This window comes from Pararge aegeria, chromosome 9, assembly GCF_905163445.1.
Source record: "Pararge aegeria chromosome 9, ilParAegt1.1, whole genome shotgun sequence".
In the NCBI taxonomy this organism is placed as follows: Eukaryota; Metazoa; Arthropoda; class Insecta; order Lepidoptera; family Nymphalidae; genus Pararge; species Pararge aegeria.
Genome location: NC_053188.1, coordinates 846,604 through 873,458, shown reverse-complemented (window position 1 = coordinate 873,458; position 26,855 = coordinate 846,604). Strand labels below are relative to the sequence as shown.

At 35.8% G+C, this 26,855-nt stretch overlaps 1 protein-coding gene across 1 annotated transcript in view; it reads right to left on the bottom strand.

Moving 5' to 3' along the window:
• The window catches only part of LOC120626423 (protein amalgam-like), a 129,957-nt gene that overhangs the window by 21,771 nt on the left and 81,331 nt on the right, over nucleotides 1–26,855 (bottom strand). Inside the window, exons 6-8 of the mRNA XM_039893948.1 lie at nucleotides 22,643–22,801; nucleotides 7,024–7,152; nucleotides 522–659 (exon numbers count right to left, since the gene is read on the bottom strand). Coding sequence (XP_039749882.1) covers nucleotides 522–659; nucleotides 7,024–7,152; nucleotides 22,643–22,801 — 426 coding nt within the window. The remainder of the gene's footprint in view (nucleotides 1–521; nucleotides 660–7,023; nucleotides 7,153–22,642; nucleotides 22,802–26,855) is intronic.

Here is a 26,855-nt window from a genome sequence, read left to right as displayed (position 1 = left end):
AACTGCTGCCCTGTGTATTAAATAATAAATATAGTGGGTAGGACTTCGACTTCACCTTCGTCAGGCCGAGTTCGAATTCCAGCACGCAACTCTAACTTTTCTAAGTATTGTAGTGAGAATTCTCCCTAATGTTCTCAAAGGTGTGTGGAATCCACTCGCCACTATTTACTTATAACATATACTATTTAACGATTAATATTGGATTATTAAGCAAGCGGTGATAGCCCAGTGGGTAGGAAATCGACTTAACTTTCGGGGGGCCGAGTTCGAATCACCACTTTCTGAGTTATGAGCGTTTTAACCAATTAAATATCACTTTCTTCAAACGGTGAAGGAGAACATCGTGAGGAAACCTGCAAGCCTGAAAGTTCTCCATAATTCCCTGAAAGGTGTGTGCAGTCCACCAATCCGGACTTGGCCAGCGTGGTGGATTACGGCCTTAGCCCCTTCTCATTGTTGGAGGAGACGCGTGCCCCGTAGTGGGCAGGTAATGGATTGATATGATGATGATATAAACTCACCATTTACCAGCCTCTGTTCGCCGTTCAGGATCCAGTAGGTTTGAGGAGCGGGATACGCCTCAGCAGTGCACGTCAGTGTCGCAGATGTGCCAACTAAAGCACGGATTGCGACTCGACCCGCCCACACTGATGGTGTAACTGCATGACAAAACAAAATGACATGACAAAAACATAATAAATAAAGAAATAATAAATAAATATACTACGTACGTACAATACACACATCGCCATCTAGCCCCAAAGTAAGCGTTGCTTGTGTTATGGGTACTAAGATGACTGATGAATATTTTTATGAATAATATACATTAGTAAATACTTATAATAAACAAATGAACACCCAGACACTGTCAAACATCAAAGTTCATCCCATAAATATTTTCCAGTTATAGGAATCTAGCCCACAGCCTTAACTCAGAAAGCATGGTCGTTACACACTGCGCCAATCGGTTGTCGAATTATATCATCTTTACACTATTATTTGGCCTTCATGTAACTAATTTTTCGAGTTCTACAGCTAATGTGGAGCAAGAAAAACAGACAAATTCTAGGTCGGTTTTATTAAGTTATTTTTATATTTTATTGTCTTAAGCAAGGGGGACTGTGATTTATAAAATGAATCCTTGAAATTAAGATTAGGTATTGAGAAGTAAGTTGAAATTATGACACCAATAATATAATTCTAGCAGACCGGCTACGCGTTACTATGTATTTTCTTAGGTAGTAAAGAAATAATTCGCAATGAAATAATATTGCAATTATGTATTTAGATTAAAACTATCCTATCTATTAAGTGGGAACAAAACTGACATTTAAAAAAACGCTTAAGTAGATTCAGTAGTTTCGGTGTTATCCCGGACAAACATTGTGATCCTGGAATTAAATATAATAAATCGATAGTAAGGTTTCATAGGTGACCAGCTTAAATAGTCGAAAAGCTAAAATATCCAAACCACTTTTATGTATTCTTCAAAAGTGCCTTCTTGAATAAAGAAATATTTAACTTTGACTATCACTGTAAGTGGCTTGGGAATTTGTATTAAAACATTAAAGTAACATAACAAAACATGATGATAAAGACAAATGAAGGACACATAAAACATAGGACACATAACAGATTTTAGTGATTTTACCATAATGTTTACTGCAAAAATGAACTCGCTATAGAACAAGGAAAATCAATTCATATTTGATTGAAGTTACAGAATTATAAATACTCAAATAAATAATGACGTGGTGGATACCTGCTATGAGTGCAGAGCAGTTCAAAAGATGAGCCTCTATGAAAACGTTGAAAGCAGTTTCACTTTTGTGCCTTTTGGACTATAGATCTTGGGACAATGGGGACTAGGGTGCTCGAGATCTTTTTTTTTAAAGAATTGTGAAACAGGGCTTAATAGTCCACGGTGATCCTAGTGCTCGCAGTTACTGATCAAATAGTTTGTTGTGCCATTCAAACGGACAATGCTGCCGGCATCATAGGCTGCTGCGGTCGTTTTTAAAACGTTTTAGATTTTATTTTAGTTCAAAAGTTATTTCATTATTATTATAATTAAATGATAATATAATTTCATGATAATTAAAGCATTGTATATCTGTTAATATATACTTTAAAATAAAGCATTCAGGAAGCAATTTTATTATCTATATAACTATGTTATTTTAGTATTTTTTTCACATTCGCGTACCAAAGTTATATTCACAAACAATAATAAATTTTGAATTTTGAACACCTGTCACAACACGAACTCCTATTAATTCAAATATAATTAAAAAGTTTCCACTGTTCGCACGAGGTTCAACATAACAAATTTTTCCTGACAAATTAAAAACAAAACACACCACTCCTCGCACAAACCAAATACCCAATTCAATTTAGCTTAAAAAGTTTTCAATTAATTTTATAGGACCTATATCCCAGTGTCGGGGGTGAGTTATGTATTTTATTCATAAGTTTTATCTGATCTATAAAGAATACCTAAATTGAAGTGAGAAGTCAAACTGTAGTAATAATTTTTTTTTTAGGTATTACTGCATAATAAGTATAGTTAGAAAGATAATTTTTATTATAGGTACCTTTAATATGCCTTTATTTGCAGGCTCTATAAATTTTTCTTTATATTTAATTTTCGAGCTGATTTAGAACATTCCCAAAAATTTACCCTATCGGTTATCAAATTCGGTATCTTCCGCTTGTAACGCCATAACGCCGACAGCACCAGAAGGGTCACCAAAAACACAATAATGAACGCTCCAAAAGTGCCTGTAATTTGAGGCCAATTTGAATAAAGAACTTTTGAGTTTTGAGTTTGAAAGGTGTACGGCTGTATGCAGTACAAACATTACGATGAATTAGGTTCCGCTGCTCTAACGTCGGCCGCCCATTCATTCAACGTGTCCGAGCCAACAGAGCGCGGTATTTCCGGCTTGTCAGTGGCAATTTCATTTCTGGCTTTCCCTCCAATTAAGGCTACCAGATGCAAAGCATTTTTTTCCGCGAGCTTTTATTGGCCGGCATAAATTAAACCTTATGGAAATAACTTCATTTTCTCTTCTAATTCAACATATTTTACCTTTTATTCCTTTTTAAAGGGCGGTCGAGCTAGTTTTCAGATGTAATTGAATTTAAAATCCAAACTTCATACAGACTGAAGACTGGGACATACTTAGAACCGTGTTTTTAATTAACAACTCCGCAAGTAACAACAAATTTATTAGTACAAGTGTTATTTAATGGTTATGTAATGTAGGCTCACTGGTTTTGGTGAGCACCCGTGTTTGATTCCTCGGCATTATTGTGGGCCTAAATGTGCCTATACACATCTCATGTTAGAAAAATTGTGTTCTAAAGCAAATAACCAAATGAGGACGATTTTTAACGGTAAGGGCAGATTGGACAATAAGCAGAGATCCCGCCAAATATGTAGCACAGACGGCATTAATAGGAAATGAGTTAGAAAGAGCCTACGGCAGCATTCAATCATAACCGTCCTGAAAAATTACGTTTTGCAAAACATCTTTTAGACAGCAGACATAACGTAGCCAGTAATCATTTATACGCAATATTACATACTTGCGACTTGATTTCAGAATAACAAACAAATATATTGTATTTATGAACTTCACAGTTAAAAAACATATTGAGAGATACTAGTGAGGTGTGATGGACTTAAAAATCATGTCAGTACAAGCCTTGATTTAGAAAATCCTCCGTCCTCCGAAAGCCGTCAAATATACATATAATAATCATCTTCCAAGCCCGTAAACCTGCATTGGAACAGTGATGTCGGTCTATGTTCTAGAAAGAGAGTGTGGTACGTTCTTAAAAATTCTAAACTCATTTATTTCAAGTGTCAAGTCAGTCTGTTTGTAGTGACTCTACCACCGGTTCGGAAGCCAGATTCTACCGTGAAGAGCCGGCAAGAAACTCAGCAGATAGGTTTTTTTTGAACATCATTTTACAGTTTACAATCTTTTAAATTGACTTTCTTGTGAGAGATGAGAGCTGAGCCTGCTTCCAAGCAGCCTTGTCGTTAAGAAATTCATCAATCGTATAGTAACCTCGATTGATGAAATGTGTTTTAATACAGTGTTTAAACGTATGCATTGGCGGGTCCGAAATTACCTTGGGAATCAAATTGTAAAAGCATAATATACTCAATCCCACAAATGACTCTTGCACTTTTCGCAAACGATATGCAGATGTCACAAACTTATGTCCATTTCCAGTAAGGCGGTTGTTTCTATCCACTTTTCGTTTATAAAGAATAATGTTTTGTCTTACAAATACTATATTGTTAAAAATATATTGTGAGGCTACAGTAAGTATACCTACTTCTTGATTTTTTTCATATATTGACCGTACAGCTCTTTTCTGCAATATGAATTTAGTTTCAATATCAGCAGCTTCATTTAATGATGTGATGTAGCCTTGGTAATTGATGTATTTAGTAAACTCGTGATACCTTAAACCAATCATATAAGGCCGATATCTGATATCGTATACCGAGTAGAAGCTGATATTACAAATTGTCTATTAGGTGTGCTCTGATATCAGAAAGTCCTACAACAAAATAATTATAAACATAGTTATTTACATCCCACTGCTGACCAAAGGCCTCGTCGCTCATAGCAGAGATGGTTTTAGAGTATAGTGATAGTGATGTGATAATTAAATCGGACGAAGGCTTAACGTGCTCTCTAATGTAAGGTGGGTGACACCGTCAATTTCTTAACTCCGCTGGTATTGAACAGTCTTTAAAGAAAATACATAATACCTAAAAAAATTAACTATCTAGGATTAGAATCCAGGGCCTCGTTATCCGTATAGTAAAAATAATAACGAGTCTTATTGACCACAATGATTCCTAGAGCGACATACAAAAGGAAAGGGAAACACTTCAATAATTAAGAAAAACTAGCCTTCGTCTGTTATTTTTCACGGTTATAATGGTTTTGTACAAATTCCCCGGAGACTTTTGTTTTCCTGGGATACAAAATACACATTATTACTAACACTATGTCATAAATCAAGTCGACTTTTGGCTTTATAACAAACAACAAACACACTTTCGCATTTATAATAACTAACGAGATAATATTATTTATTAGGATGACCTAATCTTATATTACGAAGTCCCACAAATTGTATGGGAAATGTAGAGAAGACTTCCAATTTTAATACCATTAACAGTACTTGTTTAACTCTATCAAAACGAGGTGAATCTATTTATGATTGAGGCATTTGGGCAGAGTCGACAAACACAATATTGCCGAGATAATTTTCATCGTAACTCAATTGTACAAAGATTTGGAATCAAAGCTTGATACAAATCCGTGAATTGCCCCGCCTTGGTGTGGCTCAATCCAATATGGGTTGGGGTTTAAGCCACACAATTTAATTTTGCGATGCGGCCATTGATTGGAGTCGCACATGGCGTTTATTTGTCGTTATGCTCCGACACACTGAGGTACGCTTCCAGTATTGTATCTGTCACTTAATATGCTTAAATAATGCGTCCATATGAAACACACTAGCGCAATGGTGAGCGCTGTGAATTTAAGTAGGAGGTCCCGAGTTCGATTACGACAGAAGTAATTTGGGAATGTATAATTTATGATTTTTTCCTTTTCTAATTTCGTGCGAGGCTTTCGACGTTGCTAGTTACCACCCTGCTGACAAGACGTAATGCTAAACGATTTAGTGTTCCGGTGCGAGTTCGCGTAGAGACCGTTTAGGGGTACGACTACTATACTCACTAACAGGTAAGAACGCTACCTTCTTAGACTGCATCGTCACTTACCAGTGTATATGCAGGTGAGATTGCAGTCAAGAAAAGGCTCTTAGTGGAATTTAAAACGGGGCAGTTGGACCAGTCGAGTCTTTGAAAAAGTACCTATTATAACAATCAGAAGTTGGAAACAAAAGAAAGATTTCGTGCTCATCAACACTATCAACCCACTACCGGCCCACTACAGGCCACGGGTCTCCTTCCACAATGAGAAGGATTTAGGCCTTTGTCCTTACTCTTCCTTGTTATAATAATTTTTTGCATATTGCTTGAAATAAACTTTCAAGCTATATGCAAAACAATTAAATAGAAGACAAGGTGATTATGTGTAAATGAAAACCGAACGTATACATCGGAGGCTTTAGAGGTACAGTATTTTTATTTTATAGACTTATCTGTGCAACCGAAACGCTAATTGTTTTTGAATAAACAATTGCCATAGTTTTTACTGAAAGAAATCAGATACAGCCCTAGCCACATGCAAAAGTAAAATCAAGTGACGCCTGTCACTTTATTAGGTACTATGCACATGTATGTCTTTTATCTACAATAGGGCTGTCAAAAGTAAACACTTATGATATTACGAATTAATTTGTATTGAAAATTTAATATGCTTCTTTTGATTTAATATCTTTACAGTGTGATTCTTTTTGAAATATATTTATGCACCCTTCAACTCGTGTGTTACTCGGTGTGTATACTTAATAATATACTTACTGTGATGATGTAAAAATATATTTAATGAATATTAAATGCATGAGGAGAAGAAAATTTAAAACTATTTTAAAAGCAACCTCGACTTATTTTTACATTAAATTCCTATCCTAACACAGTGGGTGTACGGTTAAGTGCGAATTTCCCTTGCACCCACTGGTGGGAAAATCCGGTGAGTGCTCGGCTCGCTTCCAAATAATTTATACCCTTAACTTTTTAAATTTATATAATCATAAGTCATATCCGAGATGTAATCCGGTAATGACTTGTAGAATAGTGTGAAATATTCTTGAAACAAATCACCTTAGTAATGTAGCCCAGTATATTGCACTGAAAATTAATTTTTGATTCTTATGTTAGAATTAAAACAGTAACTTTTTCTTAAGTTAATACATAATATTTTTGTGAAACACTAACAGACAGACTAGACGTTTTAAAAGTAGTTACGAAGTATATTAAATAAGAGTTTGAGTTAGTTAGTTAGTGGGCAATGGACTCACACATGACGTTCACTGGAATCCTCTTGCTGACCGAGGGTGGTACGCCATTGGTCGCTATACAGAGGTACGCGCCCGACGTCACTCGCTCCAGCGCCGTCAGGTTCAGCCATTCGCCGCTGTGTCTCGATACTGTAACAAAGTTATACCTTCAAATTTGTGCATCTCTCAGTAATCCTACTTTATATTGTAAATGTGAAAGTGTTGATGTTTGTTACTCAATCACATAAAATTTGGTATGCTCATGCTATGGAAAAGGACATTCTACACCGATCTCTCAAATTCTCGTTAAAATAATTGTTAACGAGCGAAGCTTTAGACCCAATTCTGAAGTCCACGCAGACGAAGTCGTGGGCACAAGCTAGTATCATAAATATATGCTAATTTTTCCTTTTTCCGTTCAAAGTTACCCTTTGACTGCAACCTGATGGTAACGAACTAACCTGTTAGGGGGTATGGCAGTAATATTCAACCCGTACACCTAAAACTATTTCGCACCATTTCGGAATATCCCCCTCAAATATATACCCCTTCTCAAATAAAAAAAGATTTTTGTGTTTTATAATGGAGTAATGAACATACATAATAAAAATTTAATTCGTAACTTCCTCCTTTTTGAATGCAGTTAAGTATGTGCACCAAAAAGTCAAAAGTTTTTATGCTGCATGGATTTGATCAGCAGTGCAACCTTTTTGTCTTCATCAAATCAACCCATTACCGGCCCACTGCAGGGCTCTGGTCTCCTCCCACAATGAGAAGGGGTTAAGGCCGCTGTCCACCACCGCTGGCCCAATGCGGATTGGTGGACCACACCTTTGAGAACATTATAAAGAACTCTGAGGCATGCAGGTTTTCTGACGATGTTTTCCTTCAACTTTGAAGCAAGTGATATTTTATTATTTAAAACGCACATAGCTTAGAAAAGTTAGAAGCTCGTGCTGGGATTCGAACTCGGCCCCCCGAAAGGTAAGTCAAGTAACCCACTGGGCAATCACAGTTTCGTTTCGCTTATTGTCTTAAATAATTTTAGTTAATATGAAACGTAGAATAAGAATTTAATATTTTTTTCATTCCTATTTTTGTGTCGTTGATCGACCACTGACACACAATTGTAATAGCAGACCTGAGGCCTGGTACACGCTACTGCATACATAGGGCCAAATTAGGGAACTTCTCATTTTTTATTCGTTCAAAAAGCTTGCAAAACGAAATTGCTGTTCCATCTAAGAGAGTTCATCAAAAAGTGTCATAAGTGAAGTAGGAAAGTCGGACGGCAAAAAAGAAGTGGCGCAAAAAATGTTATATGTATCTGCAACCATTAAGGAAACGCCGTGAGATGTTTCCCTCTACGATGTGTTGGCACAGTTTTAACGTCGTTTTTACCGTCGTTACCGGAATGGGGAGAGTAAAATCACACGATACAAATCCGGTGCAGCATTATTTTGTTGGTATATAATGGCGCAAATATGGGCGATTTCGCGGAAATAGGTGAGAACGTTTTGTGTTATTCACACCAACTTTATAAAGGTCGTGTTCGTAGTGATTTCTTTAATTTCATAGTTATTTGGTAAATATTAATATGGTGACTTAGAACGGAAATAATTTCAGTATTTTTGAGTAATTTTGGTCAAGTCAGTTGACCGCCAAGTCCTAGCTTTCTTCCGATTGGTCAACGTTAGTTGGCGGTGGGATTATTGATAAAAGTCGTAAACGTGAGGGAAGGAAAAAGACTGGAGGATTCATAAAGTGGGGGAGGAAGTTTGCCTCATTAGAATAAGTCTAGAAGTGTTATAAGTAAAATAAGTCATATAAGATACACAATAATTGGAATAATAAAGTAACTACTTTGTACGTAAGCTGGTTTGATTTTATCTTATACCTCACTCTTTTCAAATCCAAGTCCCACTCCAATAATAGGGACAGTTTAAGGTAGCCTAGCCGCTGCCAAATGTTGGTTGATTGATTTAAATGACTTTATTTTATAAAAATTATATTACTCTAGAAGTTAGCCCTTGACTGCAATCTCACTCAAAGTGATGATGCAGTCTAAGACGGTAGCGGGCTAACCTGTTAGAGAGTACGGTATTTATACCCTAATCGGTTTCTACGCGACGTCGCACCGTAACACAAAATCGCTTAGCGGCACGTCTTTGTCGGCAGGGTGGTAACTAGCCACGGCCAAAGCCTCCCACCAGACCAGACCAGAGAAAAATCAGAAATTATAAATTCCCAAATTGCCCCTGCCGGGAATCGAACCCGGGACCTCCTGCTTAAATTCACAGAGCTCACCGTTGCTAAAGACTATTATTTTATCAAGTTAGTGACAATAACCGGAGCCATTGGCTTCGCCTGGAACTTGACTTGGTCCTTAGTTGAACATTCTAACCACTAATCCCACGGCGCCGTTTAACGACAGTAGAATCTTTGTAAACAGCTTCCTAAAGAGCTTAGGGAAGTTATAACGAAGAAAAATATTAAGTAAAAACTTAAACAACATTATATAGATCTTATAACAAACAAATATATTTAATGACAAAATATGAGAAACAAAAATAAAAACATCCTGTACATGTAGGAATATGAACGCACTTCGTTCCTACCTATACTGAGTTATATAAATTATGGAACGTAAACAAAAGGTTTTTACATTTATCATTGTCTACCTACCCGCATTCTAAATGGTAATGTGAATAAGTAACGATTTTGTAGCATTAATTGTGAATGTTAATATATTAACCTATTAGACTAACAAAGCAAAAATTTGTCAACGGCTAGGTGTACGGAAAAATTATTTTGAGTTTATGCTTACACCTTTAAATTAAGACCTGTGATGTATATTATGTGTAATGAGTTAATAAATAAATAAATAAATAAAAGATAAATTTAAAAAAATCTGTTTAAGTAAATATAGCAGCTTTAGTTCTGTTTTCATCAATGTTTTTGGCACAGTTTCACATCTACTTTGGCGTCCTCACTATTTAGAGTTGTAAAACTCCCCATTTAGGAAAGAATAAAATCTCACGCCACAAATCTGGCTTAACGTTTTAATTTAAACTTTTGCGTGGACGAGATTTTCAGTTGTGTTGTTTGTAATCTGTAAACATAAAATACGGCTCTCAGAAATTGGATTGGATTTATTTTAAAAAGAGTAATAATGAGATTCTGCTGGTTTGTTCTCAGTGGAAACAACCGTCTGAATCTGAACTAGACTCATTACCAGCAGTCAGACTGCATTAATTTAAAAGTGTTGCGAAAATTTGTGTTATCATTTAAAAAAAATGTGCTGAAACTACATCGATTGCTTATTGGTTTCCATGCTGGGAATCACAATGGCTAGAGTTCACAAGGTCCCGGTTTGACTTTAATAAAAAAAAAAACGAAAAATTAATACGATTTTCTGACCAAAATATCTCAATACTACCAGACTTAATTAACTTATTGAAATCATTACACTTAAAAATATGATAACGATTACTCAAAATTTCGACAAAAATTTAACATTTTTTAATGAAAATGTTGAGTAATGGCATTTGAAGTAGATGCTTTACCGTTGTTTTTAAATTATGTTTTAAAATCTATATATATATTATGTATGTTATATATTTACATATATATTATGTATATTTTATATTAATTTATTACGTATATTTATTTAAATTATCTATGTATCTGTATCTATAAATTTTGGTATTCATGTATATTCGAGTATTGACACTTTCCCGTTCTTCGTCTTTTTCGTTCTTGCTGTAAGTCGTGTCTACATAGGTTGCCTGTAAGAGATTGCTTGCAGCATTAAATCCGCCTTTGCATGTCTACATTGTGTTATACTCCTTACTATTTCATTTCCTGTATGTTATACGTGAAAAAAAGTGTTTCGTCTTCTTCTTCTTTTTAAATCCTTGCCAATGCCAATTCTTTTTATAATTAACGGAGTTCTGAAACAACAAACATAAAAAAATACCACCCATTTTTTTAAGTCGTTAAAGCACATGCCAAGATTGTTTCCGCTTTGTTTTTTATACGAAAACGGACAGAGTAAAGATACCTACGGTTTTACTAAGTACAACCACTACTATTTTATTGAGAATCATCACATCAACCGATAGACGTCCACTGCTGGACATAGGTCTTTTGTAGGGAGTTCCAAGTTCCACGGTTCTGAGCCGCTTGGATCCAGCGGCTACCTACGACGCGCTTAATGTCGTCTGTCCACCTCGTTGGGGTCCGACCAACGCTGCGCTTACCAGTTCGGGGCTGCCATTCCAGCACCTTGGGACCCCAACGTCCATCCTTTCTCCGAACGATGTGCCCGTGCTTTCTCCGATATATGTGTGTGTGTATGTGAGTTGAGAATGCCTCTGCAGAATTCAAGGTTAAATTAGTTTATTTCAAGTAGGTCTATATAAGCAGTTCTGAAACGTGAAGAGTGTCTGAGTGAGTGAGTGGCATATTGCCCTTTCCTAACATCTTTTTACTATTTAAGAATCATTTTTTTATCTCGTTTCAGATGAAAGCAGAGCGGCCTGCTTCCGAGAAACATATAAAATAGAAAATTTACTGAGTACTAAACAAGTTATAAAATTAAAAACAGCCACGATAAATACAAACTTTCATAGTACCCCAGTGGCCTATAACCTAGAAACTGCACAGAGTTTATATTAACGGAAGTATAGTAGATTATAATTCAAGAAGATGGTAACAAATTATCATTCACTGATACATATTTATTAGCTAGGTACACTAATATTATATATTCGACAACGATCATAATAAAATTAGGCCCATTTATAAGTTGGATCCCGGCGATGGGGACTGTAGCATTTATACGGAAAAATCACTTTCAAAATGATATATCAGTTGATTTAATTGAATTTCCTTAATACGAACCATCAAACGAATATTCGATAAACGATAGTAGAATATTCAAACCTATTCGTATAAATGCGAAAGTGTGTTAGTTGGTTGGTATGTCCTTCTTTCACGCCCTAACTCAGTAACCAATCGACTTGATTTCTGGTATTGAGTTAGTTTAAAGGATGGAGCGAACATACTTTTTATCCCAGGAAAACGAACGGCTCCCATAAACACGTAGTTCGACAAAATTTCTGTAAACCATGATTATCTGCACGGTGCAATTTATTATTTCTTGAATATTTATACACCACACCTGTCCAAACATCTTCCAAAATGCACTCTACGCACGTTTCGCTACGATACCGCATCCGGTGTAGGTGCAAGTAGCATTTTAAAGTCAACACAACATTCACTGTAAATATGTCATGAAATTCCGCAAAATAACGCCTGCTTCTTCCAATATACTCTGATTTGGAATACTCTATTTTTTGATTTAAAATGTTTAAATATAAAATTGAAAGGGACCATAAAATGTCGGCTTTTATCCTTATTTATTTTGAATATTATAAATGCGACAGTGTGTTTGTTTGTGTGTCCTTTCTTTATGCGCTAACTACGCAACCAATCATTAACCAAATTAGTTTTTGATTTTTGGCATAGCATTAATAGGACGGAGTGTTACATAGGCTACTTGTTTTTTCCAGGAAATAAACGGATCCAAAGATCAGAACGCGGGCAACAGCTGATAAAAAAAATATATATATGAATTATTTATTTCCAGAATTAATAATTATATAGAAACCACAATATTTCATTAACTAAGGTGAACCGCCACAATTGTCTCTTGACACCTTAAGTTTAGAATTTCAAAGACGCAAATCACACCAAGCAATAAACAAAAGTAAAAGTTAAGTCAAGTATGACTCTATTTACTGTAATTCTTAGCTTTAAATAATTTTATGTTTACACTTTTAAAGATTTATATTAACAGACTAATAACTAACTGTAAATAATTTATAGGAATGACTTTTCACAATGTAATGCATGCTAATTTGCTTTTAACAATTTAATTTAATGCAAACATTTGACCTGTAAATAGTGGATCATTTACAAGTGACTCGTTAAAAAAATGACCAAGTCATAATGTATCTACTGTTAGTTGTCCTCAAAATAAATAAATAAATTTATTTTTGCCTCTTTTTCGTTGGTAGTGATAAAAATAGTAGCGATTTCTGCAAGTGCTGTAACTAAAGGACGAAAACGGATTGTTTAAATTTTCACGCCACACTGCGGTTTGACGTATTTTCATCTTCGAGTAGCTTTATAATTGAACTAATTCGGTTCTGCACTTTTGGGTCCACCTGAACCAAACTAATCTGACAGATCCAAAAATAATACTCAATTTCTAAGAGTAATTTACTCAGAACATAGGACATTTTAAGCTCAGTCACGTGTTGAATGTAAACGGAATTAGCAAAAGTCTCATGTAAGTCCAATTAATTGCGGTAGACTTACATAAGCCAAGTTTTTTTTTAATTCAACTACAAGTTAGCTCTTGACTGCAATCTCACCTGGTGGTAAGTAATGATGTAGTATTTTTCTACGCAGCATCGTACTGGAACGTATAACTTGGCGTTACTCTGTTGTAGGTTAGAGCCTCCTACCATACAAAGTTGCATTTAACTACCTCGCCCCTCGAAGCTCGAGTTAGCATCGATACTTTTCAGAAATTATTATTTCCCATATAGTCCATGCTGGAGATCGAACTAGGGACCTCCCATTTGAAACCATGGTGCTGATCACTGCACCGGGGAGGTCGCCACACTGTTCTGGATGATCACCTATGGAGGTCAAGTGTCCGTCACTCCGTCACTTTATACTTCAGTTACTGATAAAACTATCAGTCTACATTTTAAATACTTGCGAGTAGCTATTTGTAACCAGTTATTCCCCGCGGGGTCCACTCCTAAAACCAAGATAAATGTTGTCTCAAAGCAAAATTTCATCGAGAGTGATATACTATTTTTACTTTTACTATTACTTTCGGGGAGCCGAGTTCGAATCCCAGCTCGCACCTCCAATATTTCTTAGTTTAAATGTAACTTGCTTTAACGGTGAAAGAACACATCATGAGGAAACCGGCGTGTCTGAAAGTTCTTCATAATTTTCTCAAAGGCTTGTGGAGTCCACCAATCCGCACTGGGTCAGCGTGGTGGTACGCCTTAATCCCTTCTCATTGTGGAAGGAGACCCGTCCAATGTAGTGGGCAACAAAGCAATTATTTTCAATAATCTAGGGGGTTTAGGGGGTACCCTAGTGCTTTTTCAGAAAAAAAAGTATCCTTTGGCCATCTCCAGGAATCTTTATTATCTTCGTTTATGATTGTTTAACTTTATATATACTTCTATATGTGTTATTTGTGTGTGATATAATATTGTATATTACATTGCAAGTCGGCCGAAATGAGGGCGTCAAGATTTCCCAATGGGATTAATGGAACAAATGGGATATCATATGAATGGGTTTTAAGTTATTCTTGAAGTTTTTGGCGGCACTTGCACGTTATTTATAACGATTCATATTCACAATAACTAAGAATAACGTCTAGACGTGTTTATGGGTATAACAAGGAAGCAGTAATAATAAATTATAACTCGAATGTAGTACAATGTTTAAGCGCTTCTTTACAAAATTGTTGGCAAACGTTTCCACTTAAGATTTCTATTAAAGAGCAAAAAAAGGAGTAAAACAAAGTAAAGGCGATCTCAGGCTTTGTGCCAGCTTTGATACAAAACGCAACCAGCCAGAAATTATCTGCACGGAAAAGTCCAAATAGTTTTCGATTGTAAGTAAAAGTCATTGATATAAGAACCAAGGGTACACAGCTTCTAAGAAATGTAACTGATATATAAATAGCCTAGAACCATCCACTGCTACCTAAAATCACTACGCTGATCAGACGGATTCGTTATCGCAATAGATGGTTATAATTAGTAGTAGCGACAACTGACCACCAGACGGCGAAATATACAGTAACTTATATCATCATCATCATCATATCAACCCATTACCGGGCACAGGGCACGGGTCTCCTCCCACAATGGTGGACTTCACATACCTTTAAGAACATTATGGAGAACTCTCAGGTATGTAGGTTTCCTCACGATGTTTTTCTTCACGGTTAACCAGGGGTTTTTTATTCGCTTTAAACGCACATAACTTAAAAAAGTTAGAGGTGCATGCCGGGATTCGAACTCGCTCCCCCGACAGTGAATTCGAAGTCCTACCCGTCGGGCTATCACCGCTTCACTTATATAATAGAGTTTAAGTAAAACTAATGCAATTAATCGCCTTCTTGCTGGAATGTTAAATCTAGGTCAATAAAGAAAATCGAATTTATATTTTATTGTCAAGTGTTATTTTAGTATTCGGTATCGTATCTAAATCCACGTAACGTTTTTAGTCATCATCTTAGAGTTGGTGAAACGTTTTTTTTTCTCTTCGCATCAACCACATCATTAGGCATCCGATTCTAGCTTTTCCTAGGTTAAGTGAAAACAGGCTTTAATATCTTTGACTTAACTATATCAATGGCAATAGCAGGTGATTTCTGATTGAAGGTATACTGCTCCAAGAGAAACTTGTAAGAAGCGAAGTTTGTTCGTAACTGTCAAAGTTGCTTATAGTTTGAGATAATTATAATTGCTGCGAAACTTTTTACAAGAACTTCTTATTGTTTCTTCACGTCTCCGCCCGCCTATAGGTCTATCTATCTGTTCTGTTGATTTTACCTAAATCAACAAAAGCCTGGAACCGTCCACCGATAGACTAACGGCCTCTCACAAAGGTAGGGTTTGCCCATAATCACAACGCTCGGCAGACAGGCAGATAATCGCAATAAATATTTGTAGCATAGCACAGAAGATTCTGATGTCCTTTATTTGTCATTTTCCCTTAGACGCCTCGTACGAAATCCGAGGGATGAGGTATGGTGACAACTTAATTCTCATCTGCCGTCACCTTACAGGCACAATGGTTTATTTTAAACTCATTAACTATTAAAGCAAAACTGAAATTAAACAGTAATATAAACTGGTTACCGCTTTGTGTTTTATAAATTTACACGTTTTTTTCAACTACAAGTTAGCCCTATATCGTAATCTCAGCCATGATGGAAGTGGGCTACCCTGCTATCGTAGTTATAAACCATACCCCTCTTTGGTCTTTACACGAGGTACGGTTACCGTAACGTTAAATACTTGTATACTTGTTTAGGAATGGCCTAAAAGACATCTAAGCCGACTGAGGTATCTATCTAAAACTGGGTCCATAAACTGTCCAGAATAATATACTTTGCCCGAATTTATTTTTATTTTACTCCTTATCACACCTATGAACTAGATCAGTATTTTGTAGTACATGGTATTTACGTATGTCATTTAATTTCGTCAAAGCGTCAGCGCGTTTTCTTTTGTTTGGTTTACAAATACCATTATTTTAGAAATCCTATTATTGCCTATGTATGGATAACAATCTGTTGCAATCGACTTTGTTTGCATTTGTTTTGGTGGATGTAGTTTTGAAAGAACTATTTTTATAAAGTTTCGTTTAAAAAGTTTAAGGATTCCAGTCCATCATTATTTTAGACTCGTGATAATTTCTACATTATATATCTGATTGGGACAATTAATACTGCGATACTTATGTTTCTACTGGCTATCTAATCAAATTTTCTAACGCAAAAGCTGCTATTTTATTTGAAAAATTTTGCTACGTTGGGTTACATTATTGTAATTTTCTTAAGCATTTCCAATTTTTTTTTAAGTTTATTATAGCCTATGTTACTTCGTTATAGTTTAGAAAAAGAAAGAAAAAACATTTATTCACGTTAAGTGTTACAAACAGTACATCTTATAATAATAAAGTAACAACATAGGAACAACATACAATGTCTGTGTGTAACACCAGACAGAAAGCGTGTACAGCTCAGCATTTGCCATGCATTGTACCTAAGTACACGCATGCCGCTGATTTGCAGCTGAGACCCGAGTGACGATACGGCAAACTAAATAGATAAATAAAAATAATGAAGTAAATAAATAAAGTGAAGCGCAGGTTATTCCCATTAAAGTAGGTAATAAAAGTTATAAAAGCAGCAAAATTATGATTATACTAAAAAATATTAAAAAATCTGAAATACTGTTAATTACAAATTAAATAAATAAAATGTTGCAATTATATAATTAGTGTTAATATAGTAAAATATAATATAATACGATTTGTATATAAAGATAACAGATTAACTGAAACTCTCATGCCCACCGCTATATAATTGACATATCAGTCGCACAGCCTTCAGATTCTAATTGTTTAGCCAAGATGATTTTTTTTAATTTATGGTTGAATGAAAATTTTGTATACAAATTACGTATAGGCGGAGGAATGTTGTTCCAACACCGGGTTGCGGCATATTTGAAACTCCCTCTGAAGGAAGCAGAGCAATGACGTGGGACTCCCAGAAGTTTTCGCGTACACCTAAATTGTTCTCTTTGTTCGTAAATCCTTCTGAGTTTGTTGTAGAAATAGGTTATCCACCTCTGAAAAGTCCAAAGACCAAATAGCAAGGTGCACCTTTTTCCTAGAACTCATTTTTAACAAGCCATGCACGTTTAAAAAAGGCCTAACATGAGTTCTTGTAGGGATGCTAAAACAGAAGTGTGCACACGCGTTTTGGACCCGCTGGATGAGTTTACTTGTTCTAACTTATAACCGAGGTCCGTAAACTACATCCGCGTAATTTAATTTAGACAAGACTAGGCTTTCTACCAACCGAATACGTACTTCTTGACTAATATACTGGCGAATTTTATAAAATATCTTTAATCTGTAAAAACAGTTGCTTACAACCGTAGCTACATGCTTTTCAAACCTTAATTCCGAATCCATAAGCAGGCCTAAGTTGCGGGCTTCATGTACAGACTCCAATCTGTTACCCTTGAGACTAACCCTTGCAGATTCAAAGTTAACTTTGTCTAATTCCATCTTAGAGCCAAACACTATAAGCTTAGATTTGCAGGGATTGAGAACCAATGAATTACTATCAGACCAATCAGCTATTCGTTGAAGGTCCTCATTAACCTTTTGAACCGCTACCTGGTACTCAGTAACCTCAAAAGAGTAATAGACTTGCAAATCATCGGCATCTTAATGAAATTTTCAATTTTTAATATTGTTGACAACATCTGCGCTATATAAAATGAATAAAACGGGACCTAAAAAGCTTAGCTGTCTTATGGTGAAGAAATAGTTAAATCGGTCCAGTAATTTCTATTATATTGGGTACAAACAACCAAACCAAAAATCATTCCTCTTTATAATATCAGTAACGATAACGTAAGAAAAGCAATCTCTTGCTGGTAAACAAAAGCATGATAAAATACAAAGTTCACAATATTAAAATATTAGATATAACTCTTAACAGAACACAAACAAACCGCTGAACCTTGTGGGTAATTCAAAACATTGTTTCTAAATGCAAATAAATCCCGCAGCGAAAACAATATTATAAGCTGTTTTAATGAAAACAATGTTTTGTCCCCACAATGCGTTCCACGAGCAGATAGGTGTTGTACAGTTTCATCCGTAAACTTTGCTTGGAAATCCTAGTTATCTGTAATGCACTGTACAATTCAGCGCGCCATAATAACCTCTGTTTTCACGACGACAAGGATAAAAACCCTTTGAATGGTCGCTTATAATTTAATGTGATACATAACAAAAACATTCTCATTGTTGGCGTAGGTAAGGGTAATACTAGTAGTGGAATAGTAGCAATACTACTGCATCTAGTAGTTAGTGTTGATAAACAAAGGAAAACTTTACCGCCTGCGGCTACAAATTGAATGTAAACTAATCTAATTTGCATCCCGACTCAAACTTTGCGTGTTGCACGGATTGTCACTTCAAAGTTTTCTTATTTGAGTTCGGCTATTTTTCGTATGTTCTCGAGATTAGGTTTGAATCTGCAATTTCATAAAAACCAGTTGGAAAGAAAAGGGTACTGCGATTGGATATTACTGGATTTATAATAAAGACATTTGATTTTTAAAACTTTTTCTTGAGATCAATACTTTTATAAAAATAACTGTGCATTTCAATCAATAAACTATAAGCAATCCACTGCTCGACTAAAAGCCTGTCACAAAGGAAAGGTTTGTGATCGCAGTAGATGGTAGACAGTGGTTAGTTGCCTAGAACAGTTTATTTATTTACTAGCTGTTGCCCGACACTTCGTCTGCGTTTGATTTTGTATTTTGATGTGGCATTCAATTTAGTTGTAGTTCTAAAAAAAATAAAAGGACTTCTATCCTCTATCTCCAATCACATTTATCACACCTACACAAAGTTTGGGCAAAATTAAACACATATTATAACCTCTATAGTGCAAAAATAGTTATTTAAATCGGTTATAATTTGTCGGAGTTGTCACTTTTATCCCCTCTCCCAAAGGAACCCATCTATATGTCGGGATAAAAAGTATCCTTTATTACTTCTAACATTTCCAAGAATAAGTTCAAAGTTTCATGAGGATGGGTTAAGTAGTTTTTGCGTGAAAGCGTAACAAACAAACTCACATTGACATTTATAATATTAGTCCCTACTTTAGGAATACCCTACCCTACTTTAGGGGATAAGGGCTAGTGATTTAGAAAAACCAACGGCTAATACATTTTTTCATGCCATGAAGTGAAGGTTCAGCTTAGTACATGTTTTCACGACGTTTACAAATAATTTCAACATTAATAACATTGTTAATATAACTGCATTACAAAATATTTATCTGAAAATACTACTAATTAATAAGGTTATAATGTTAAAAAATAAAATAGAAATAAAATTAAATTCAAATAAAATAAAAATAAAAAAAACAGTGGTGACAACTGTATTCTGATCTGCTATTATCACACGGTAACGTACTCTATATACACACATTTCAGTCATATCCCTTTAGTCGCTTAATATGATTCCCGCGGGAAGAGAAGGTTTGGTAATACCAGCATTCTGATCAGTTTTTTAAATGGAACACTTTTTAGACTTAAAATGGGATCTTTTCTCTGCTGCAGGGAGCCCATAATTGATATATAAGCATACATTTTTTGTGATTATACAGATTATTAGTGCGTTGGATGACTCCTCTGGGGAGCCAACATCTACTGCCATCATCAACTCGTCTGCTCAGTGTGGTGATTATGGGCAGACTCCCTAGTTCGGGAAGAATTTTCGTCTGACAGTGTAGAGTGATAAAAGATACTAATGATAGAGGTTCTTACGAATATTATAAAGTTACCGGCAAAATTCCATAAAATATCAGACCACACCAGAAAAAAAAATTACCAAATTGCTTCTCTCGGGAATCGAAAGCGTTATTACCCATGAATAAATAAATGAATGAATATACTTTTATTGCACACCACAAAAAATTCAAAAAAAATAAAAGTATAACAAAACAACTTACTTACAAAATTTGGCGGCCTTATCGCTTCATAACAATTTCTTCCAGGCAACCAATGGCAAAAATAACTAATACAGATAATAGTTAGGTGGTGCATATATACATTATACATATACCCATAAAATAAATATTTAATTTTCACCCATTTATAAGACCACGGCGTTTATCACTGCGCCCGGGAGGTCGCCAAAAAAAGAGCCAACACAAGAGAGCGAGCAAACCCGACGAGCCTTTTTACTCATGCTAATGATAACACCATACAGCACAGAGAGCTTAACATACTCTCTGAGCCGCGTTCCTCAGAGATTAAGTTACAACATTCTCTTTTGTCCGGTCTGCTACTGTGAATTTCTTAAAAGTACAACATATTACTTAACCATAACTGACTCGCAATAATCATCGAATCGATCTCAATATTCTGGATAATGCATACTCAAACATGCAAACCGCTAGACCAACGAAACAGGCCAGATATTTCAAAAATAATAGGTATTCAATAATGTAAATCCACTTAGGAAACATTCGTGATAATGCGTATTCCTTTGAGCTTTCAATTGAAAAGGATTCTTTCACGAGAGAGTATTGAAGAGTAATCCAACAAATGCGGCATTACGACTCGGCGTTCTGGATTATCACATTACCCGAGTATGTGTGTTAGGGTGTTTTGAGATATAAATCAAGGGTATCCTGGGCGAAACATCAGGGCACTGTCATCGTATGTTATGTCAGGATATTTATGGTTAAATTAGCTCAAACTTTCATTAACTCATCTTTCATTGTCATTTTTGCCTAGTGGTGGGTTTCGACCTTGGATAAATACCACCCTTTATTACCTTATTAAAAAAATTAAAAAAACCCAGATTCTCAATAAAGTGTACATTGTTGTACTAGTCAAGCCCTTTCTCTCGATACCATTACACATTTAGGGAATTGTGAAAATTTTTTATACGCTATACTGTTGTGGCGGCCATCTTGAATTTTGTCGTAAAGCGTATAGTTTTCTCCTAGTCAAGTACTTTAATTTGATATTCATATTTATGGAGTTGTGAAAAAATAGGTAATTTGTCATTTTGTGGCGGCGGCCATGTTGGACCGATTTTCATGAAACATAGCTAAGAACAGTGTAACTAAACCAACTGGGTCCTATTAAAGATCTCTCTGTAAAGTTTTATAATTTCTTAAATGATACTGGCACATGATCATCCAGAGGCTAAGACCCCAACCTTGCTGTCCCATAATATCTCAAGACTTTTAGAGCGTTAGAAGCAACGAGTTCACAAGATCAGATTACCTTAAATGGCATAAAAATAGGATCTAGATAAATAAAAAAATAAATATATACTACGACAATACACACATCGCCATCGAGCCCCAAAGTAAGCGTAGCTTGTGTTATGGGTACTAAGATAGCTGTTGAATATTTTTATGAATATAATACATAAATACTTATAATATACATATAAACACCCAGACACTGAAAAACATTCATGCTCATCACACAAACATTTTACAGTTGTGGGAATCGAACCCACGGCCTTGGACTCAGAAAGCAGGGTCGCTGCAAACTGCGCCAATCGGCCGTCAAACCAACCACTAGATCCCATTATCAACATCATGTCTCCTTCACCTCTTCATTCAATATATCATAGCATATTTAACTTCATCTCCCTACTCCAGGCATTCCTAGTTTCGTTAAATGGCATAGCTGATTCACTATGTATCACTCCTTCCTTCAAGTAGAGGAAAATGCCTTTTATGGCACCATTTTCTAATAGAGATAATGGTAGTTGGAGCTTGCACTCCAACACACGCAGCGCAACGGTGAACTCCTACTCGAGGTCGGACTAGAACCAAGTCAAAATTAAACTAATAAAATGTATTTATTTCATAATGCCATGTTTAAGTACGTCTAAACTTAATTATTGAGCCAGGTTTGATCAGATTTGGTTGAGAAATAAAATTATGAGGTCCGATTTTCTCTCGATATTTCGTTCTTTAAAAATATTGTTTATTTAGCGAGTAGGGTAGATTCGTTGCAATGGTCCCGACTGATTTACCTTTCAAAAGAAAAAAAAACGGTTACCCGTTTAAAAATTACGGAGCAATAACGGTAGACTCCGCACTCCACATGGATTTGAATATTTATTTTATTCTTATATTTATATCCTTCGTATTTTACGTGTACGTTTTTTACGTGTTTTTAACATGGGCTTCCTTATAAAGACTACGTAAACCTTTAGAAGTTTAGGTACTTACCCAGTGTCTGGTTGTCTATTTTGAAATGCCTAGAGTCCTCCCTCCTCCAGGTGACGTTAGGCGTAGGGAAGCCGGAGGCCACGCACCGAAGAGAGGCACTCTCCCCTTCCTTAACTAGTACTTCACTGCTGCTGACCTCATCGTCGATATCAGGAGGTACTGAAAAAAAATTAAAGAATGAGTTGACGCTCTTTTACGCATTACCAGAGTAGATTAAACATAAATTTTTAATTATAACATACTTGTATATAACCCCAGACATTTGATATTGAGAGAGTTGTGAAAAAAAAATGTAATTCACCATTTAGTTATGGCGGCCATCTTGGATTTGAAATTGATTATAGTGTCTAGTAGTATACTATTCAAGCCCTTTATTTTGATATACACATTGAGAAATATTATGTAATATAATTTTGTGGTTGCGGCTATCGGACCGATTTTCATAAAACAAAGCTAAGAACACTTTCGACTAATTCACCTATAAAACAAAAAAAAAACAAAATTTAAAATCGATTCATGCGATCGGGAATTACAATGCCACAGTCAGATATGTCAAATAAAAAGAGAGTCAAATTATCTAGATCAGTAGTTGACGGGCCTGGCCCGAAGTTTGAGAAACCATTGAACCAAGCATGCTTTACTTAAACCCAGGGTTAAGCTATGTTACAGAATCGATCATAATACGCTAGATACCCCGTTTCAAGGGACTCCAGTTTCCTACAATGCCCCAACGTGTCAGAAACTACTGAGATATCCATTCTCACCACTTATTATGACAACGTATTGAATAATATATACTCGACCAAAATAAAAACTTCAATAGCGTGATTTAGGCACGATAATCTGATTGGCCACTTTAGTGGAACTCGCATAATAAGGTGATTAGGCTTACTATGGGTAAATCACTGATAATAGTACTGGTAATTTACTTTTGTTATTACTAACGCAAATGATGTTATATACAAATCTCGACCTCGGACTCCTATAACAGGTATATGTTTTGAGCTAAACAGATTTTAAGTTACTCTTTGATGAATAATAAACGTCCCCCCACAAAAAGAAAGCTGAACTAATTACCGTTCCAAGAAAATAAACAAAAAATCCTCTATAATAGTTAATAACTGTGAAGAGAAGTTTCATAAAATAAACGAAGACAAGTAGTTGGGTAGAGTTTTTCTAACTTTATTTTAGACGACTCCGTACTTCGTACTTTTCTTTAGAGTGAATAGTTTTCGAAATGTTTATATTATAGAGCATTGCATAACTTCCGTTTAGAGCAACTTTCTGAAATTCCGCATCCTTCAAGAATCGTCGAAGATAAGGGGCTGGTTGAAAATTAGTGCTGCGACTTTTAGAATGCAGCTATACTGGACCAGCTCCTTTATAATAAAATGTATAGACCGTTTAAATTCTAATATTTCATACAATTCTACAATAAACTACCCATTGTCATCTTGGAGATGACTCTTAAAAAGTTCTAAGTTTGTATTGAACGTAAGCATATTATAGAAAGGTCCTATTGTACTATAAAGGACTACGTAATCGATAAAAAAGCTTGGGTGTAAATTATTGCTCTAACCAGGTTGCTCTTCTAATAATTTAAAATTATATTGTGAGATGGTGATAACAAAACAAAAACACCCGACTAAGTTTGTTGTGGGCTTCTTCTTAGACCAGGACGCGTTTGGAACCCTTGTAGCTTTAGTTTTAAGTTTACGAATATGGTTATCCATCATCTCACTACCGTGTAATTCTAATGTAATGTACGTATCAAAAGTGCTACCTATGGGTCTACTTGAATAAGACATTTGACTTTGACTTTGTATAAATAAGGAGAGTTATCCTTTACTGTAACCACCGAGGCTAGGTCTGTGAAAATAAAGTTGCAATATTCTGTCCAAAAATGTAAATACACATAACCGAGATAAAAGCAGGCTGGGGGCGAAACGTGAATAGTTTGTTTGTCACAGAGGGTTCTGGAGCGTGGGTCAGGTATTCTGTACGATATATTTCGGTCACGCCCCAGTCCGCCCTCTATATCTATACCCCGGATTTCTGTTTGATTTTAGTGTAAATAACAAAAAGCGCTTTCAGAAAATATCTCAACTTTATTTCCATCGTTTCAGCTTCGTTGTTTGCAATTAAATCATAATATTTGTTGCCCGTGACTTCGTTTGCGAGAAATTTGATGTGGATGCCTTTGATGTTAGTCTGACTACCCAACTATTACTTATAGAAAAAAAAACATGGAGATTTCTCGCTCAGAAATAAATTTGTCTTAACTTTTCTTTTTAAAAAGTATGTGGGCTATTCCATACTATAAACTATCTCTGTATTAAATTGCCTCATTTTTCCCAAGATCTGTTTAGCCGAACTGGTTTTTTTTTTTTATAATAATAGTTGATAGACTAAGCACATAGGCCACCTGATCGTAAATTGAAAACCATCGCTAATAAACAAAACAACACTTCACAGGGCATGCAAGGAGCACGTCCTGCAACTTGCCGCCCTGTGAACATCAATTTAAGGTGTTAAGCTTCATTTTCCTGTAATTACATCGGTAACCACGCCCTTCAGACCGAAACACAGGATTGCAACTGTAGAAAGAAATAAGCATGCCGATGCCGTAGTTTACCGGACGAGCTTTGAAAAAAGTGGAGATGAATATGAATGTTTTTTCATCAATCAATACTTCCGCATTATATAGTAGTATGAATATAAACATTAAATATATTTCGACAGTACACACATCGCCATCTAGCCCCCAAGTAAGCGTAGCTTGTGTTATGGGTACTAAGAAAACTGATGAATAATATATGAATAATAAACATAATATGATATGATGATGATTATGAATCTACATAAATACTTATAATATACACATAAACACCCAGACATTGAAAAACATTCATCAAACATTTTCCAGTTGTGGGAATCGAACAAACGGGATTGGAGTCAGTGCCCACTGCGCCCAATTGACCGTAGATTAAGACAACCAATCCACAGTTCACCAATAACGATTACCGGCCAACCGACCAACAGGGTCTTCTCTCAAAATTAAAAGTCTTTAAGCCGTAGTCCACGCTGGCCTAGTGCGGATTGATAAACTTAATGGAAAACTAAAAGGCAAGTAGGCATGTAGGCAATGTTTTCTTATACCGTAACGGCAAGTGATATTAAATTGCTTGAATTAAAACCGCATGTAACTCCGCTGCGCTGGGACTCGAACTCGGTCTCCTGAAAGGAAAGCCGAAGCCTTACTCACTAAACCCGAAAGACTTACGCGTATTTTTCGAAAAAATTATGTACGAATGCTTCATAAGTAACCATGACAGGCCTACATAACTAAAAAAAAATTTAATTTAATAATTTAACTTGAATTCAGTAGTTTTTTTATGTATATTAATTATGTATAAGTTATCTCTTATGCAATCTCACCTGCTGTGTGTAAGTGATGATGCAGTCTAAGATAATAGCGGGCTAACCTGTTAGAGAGCGAGGTGGTTCTATTTAACCCATGTTTCTAATCGGTTTCAACGCGATATCGAACCGGAGCGTTTAATCGCTTAGCGGCACGTCTTTGCCGTAGGGTGGTAGGGTGGTGGCCATGGCCAGATTAGGGAAAATTTAGACATTATAAATTCAAACACACGACAAAATTATATCCCCTGATTATATCCTCTGACATGGGAAATAAAAATAAACCTGCCAAAAACGGTATCAGAGAATATGAGAGAATATGAGAATATTAATTTATTTCAAGTAGGCCTGCTGATATAAACTCTTTTGAAACGTCAAGTCTGTCTGTTTGTAGTGACTCTACCACCGGTTCGGAAGGCAGATTCTACCGAGAAGAACCGGCAAGAAACTGAGCAGCTGACAAACCGTGTACACGGCTACTATTAAAGCATCAAAAACCACTCCACTTTAGTAGTTTCTGGAACAACCGGTTAGTAACTTTTTTAGCAGTTGACAGTAATCATTATACCTCTAATGTTCTAAACGTTTACCATAAAATGGTGAAAATGGAAAAAAGTTTGTGATCTAACAACATTCCGCGGGTGTGAGGTGAGACGTGCGTGTGATTTTGTCACTGTTTTTGGATACATGCATGATAACTGCATGACGGAATGTTCTTAATTTTGTGATTTTATCCTTTTGGGAGAAATATGTCTCCTGCCCATGCTAGCCGTGCTGCTGGGAATCGAACCCG